Consider the following 3,613-nt stretch of genomic DNA (forward strand, 5'->3'; position numbering starts at 1 on the left):
TTATATGTAAGTTCACTGTAGCTGTCTTCAGACACTCCAGAAGAGGGTGTCAGATCTCATTACAGATGGTTGTGAGCCACCATGTGATTGCTGGGAATTGAACTCAGGACCTTTGGAAGAGCAGTCAGTGCTCTTAACTGCTGAGCCATCTCTCCAGCCCCAGACTGTGATGGATACACAAGTCAGCACATATCCATACACATACAGGAAATGAATGTGGGTAAAGCAGCCACCGCTGAGGAGTTACTGTATCAGAGTCCTTCCCTAAACCCCGGTAGCCCCTGGGTTCTGGGTCCTGGGGAATCACAAAGAGGCCTTTCTTCAGAGGGGCAGGGAAGTGGCAAAGGAGTAAAGATTAATTGATAAGCATGCTGCTGCTGCTGTCACCTCCACACCCTCATGCAGAACTGTATGTCTCTGCCAGGGACGGAAGGCTACCGGTCTACTTGTGTGACACCTGGGCAGCTTAGAAGTAGACTGTTAAGGATGATAGAGAAATGGCTCCCAAACAACCTTGATCTGGGCAGCTCTGCCTCCTCAAGCCTGTCCTGTGGCCTGGCACTGGACTTGGAGCCTGGAGTGGAAGGCCAGTCAAAAAGAGAAAAACTATGCTGCTTGTTGCTGATGCCCACTCTTCGCTGCCACCCTTACCTGGATGTAGCGTCCAGATTTGATGCCTGCTTCCAGTACTTCCAGGGGAAGATGTTCCGGGTACTCTTTCCCATGGGTTTCCTGACTCTCAGTCTCCCTTTCCCGGCGAGACTGAAGGATGGAGTCACAGAGCTCATGGGCACTCTTCAAATCTGGCCAGAAGTTGTCCAGGTAATTCTGTGTTTAGTAATGGCACAGAGAGACACCATCATATGCTGAGTCTTCATCTCAGCACTACCGAAAAACCAAGAGGGTGGGAACACTGGCATGAAGACCTGAGTTCAAACCCCAGCACCTACATGAAATGCGTGGCTTGGCTACAATGCCTGTAACGCCTGTGCCGAGCAGTGAGGACTTGGAGATGGGAGGCTTCCTGGGGTTTGTTGGCCTAGCCTAGCTTCAGGTTAAGTAAATTATGTCAAGGGAATAAATAAGGAAGAGATAAAGCAAGACATCCAGTGTTCTCCTCTGGTCTCTGTGTATGCATCTGTACATACAGATGAATACACACACACACACACACACACACACACACACACACACACACACCCCAATCTGATTTTCCATGTATCTCCCTTCTGCACATGATGGTCTACAGAGGACATACAGAACAATCTCCTATTATGTATGTTTACCTTCTTATACATGATATCAAAGTTAAGATACATCCTCTTCTCTCAAATTATCAAGGAGAGAAAACTCTTCTGTGGAGGCCAGCACTTCTGTTAATGTCGAGTCCTCCTGAAGGGTCTGTGCACATTGCTGTGAGCATGCCAACTCTGCTCCTGTCACTTAACACCACGTTTTTCTTAGGAAACAACCTCTTCATGAAGAATTTTTCATCTTGGTTCTTTGCATCTAACTTCAAGTCCCCAAAGAAAACTCTGTCCCTGCTCATCTGAGCTTGCCAGTCTCTCTTCTTGCTGCCACTAACCTCTATGGGGCTCTTGGTCACACAGTTTGCTCAAGAACTGCTCTACAAAATAAAACTGTCCTATACTACTGGAGTACAAAGAAACGTAATTCTCAAAAAAGTAGAAAAATGTAATTTTAGTCAACTGTCCTCTGCGGGAACAAGACATGATATATTGCAACAGAAAAAACAAGTGACACTGTCATTAATATCTGGCGTCCCTGGAATTCTCTGGCACTCCAGAACACATTTTTATAGCACAGTCAAGAAAATTCTATTGGCAAATCTTTAGCAACTCATGCACACGGGAACCCTTATGGAATCTACAATTCAAAATCAAGCTGGACATTCTATAAACTGACAGGGATAATGGCGGCTGTGTCTTGGTTTTTGCATTAGAAAAATGCAATCAGCTAGTAGATTTGATTGGCCAACTGGACAGACAGGTGAGACTAGCCATCTATGGAGAGATTAACAGTCAGCCTGATCTCTTGAAAGGTTCTTAAGAGATAGGAAGACGGTGTTGCTTTGACAGTCTGAAGCCACTGGCACTGATAAAATGCCATGCCTGTGACCCGACAGCCTTCATATAAATGGTGTCACATCTTAACCCCATCCAGGGCTCCTGCTCTTGCTTACTCTCTAGTCCCATGTGGAAGAGTGGCGGGTGGGGCTGACACTGAAGACTGGCTTTTGGGGCTAGGGAAGGGGCTCAGTTGGTAGGATGCTTGCTTAGAATGTGTGAAGCCCTGGATTTGATCACCAGCATTACATAAACTGAGTGGTGGTGCACACCTGTAATCCTGGCACTTAAGTCTCCACTTTCCATGGGAAGAGCAGAAGTTCAAGGTCATCCTTACCTACACAGGAAGGTCTGTCTGGTGTACATGGCCTTGGGGGAAAAAGCAGATTTTATATATATATATATATATATATATATATATATATATATATATATATATATATATATATATATGCAGGGAGGGAAAGAAAGAAGGAGAGAAGGAGGGAGATTAGATTTAGAACAGCTTGCCTTTGTGTGTGTTGGAAATTGCTAGCAGTTGTATATCTCTAGAAATCTGGGAGGCAGTTCAACAAGTGGCTCAAAGCTTCAGCGCCTGGTTCTAGGGAATGATTCCAGCTTTGCCATTTAGTAGCAGAGACCTGTGGGCAGGGACTTAGTTTCTCCGTGCTCCATTTGTCTTAGTAGTCAGATGGGATACTGGCCCACCTCACTGAGTTGTTCAAGAATTGAAGGCGATAACACACTTATTTATATTACTATTAAGTAACATATTTATGCTTGCCACGGAAACATGGTGGTTATTGTTAATGAGGAAGAAACAAATAAAACTACCATTGTGTAGGCAAAAACATAAGACCATTGGCAACTTTAGTATTAACTGGCCACCAGCATAACGGCATCACCCATGGAAATACACATGACTTAGGGCTGCAGGTACAGGTCAGTGGTAGTGCACGCTTAGCATGGTGAGGCCCTAGGTTCAACCCCAATACTAACACACACATGTACACACATACAACCATGTCAGCACAGTAACACACAATACAAACACACAACACACACAACACAGTTTACTGGGAGCAGAGGCTTGCTGGGCTGCTCTTGAGTTCTGTGTTCCCCTTAGTTTTGGGAGTCAGCCTGAATCAGCTAGAGTCAAGGTCACCTGGTCACCAATAATGCTATAGACCATCTGTTTTTTTTTTTTTTTTTTTAAAGATATACTTTATACTTTATACTTTTTTTACTTTTATACTTTATACTCTTTATACTTCTTTTATGTGTGTGACTGTTTTGCGTGTCTGTATGCATGTGCACTATATGCATGTCTGGTACCTGAGGAAGTCAGAGGAGGTCCATGTGGGTGCTGGGAACTGAAGCTAGGTTCTTGGTGAGAGCAACAAGTGCAAGTGTTCCAAACCACTGAATCACCTTGCCTGCTCCCAATATGGACCATCTTACAGTCCTCCTTCTGCTCTCTTACAGTCCTCCTTCTGCTCTCTTACAGTCCTCCTTCTGCTCTCTTA

At 44.7% G+C, this 3,613-nt stretch overlaps 1 protein-coding gene across 2 annotated transcripts in view; it reads right to left on the reverse strand.

The window, feature by feature from the left end:
• Positions 1-3,613, reverse strand: part of Dis3l (DIS3 like exosome 3'-5' exoribonuclease) — a 36,193-nt gene that overhangs the window by 18,686 nt on the left and 13,894 nt on the right. For both annotated transcript variants that reach the window (XM_021206311.2, XM_029543308.1), the window contains exon 5: positions 652-828. In XM_021206311.2, coding sequence (XP_021061970.1) covers positions 652-828 — 177 coding nt within the window. The remainder of the gene's footprint in view (positions 1-651; positions 829-3,613) is intronic.

This window comes from Mus pahari, chromosome 10 (genome assembly GCF_900095145.1).
Source record: "Mus pahari chromosome 10, PAHARI_EIJ_v1.1, whole genome shotgun sequence".
In the NCBI taxonomy this organism is placed as follows: Eukaryota; Metazoa; Chordata; class Mammalia; order Rodentia; family Muridae; genus Mus; species Mus pahari.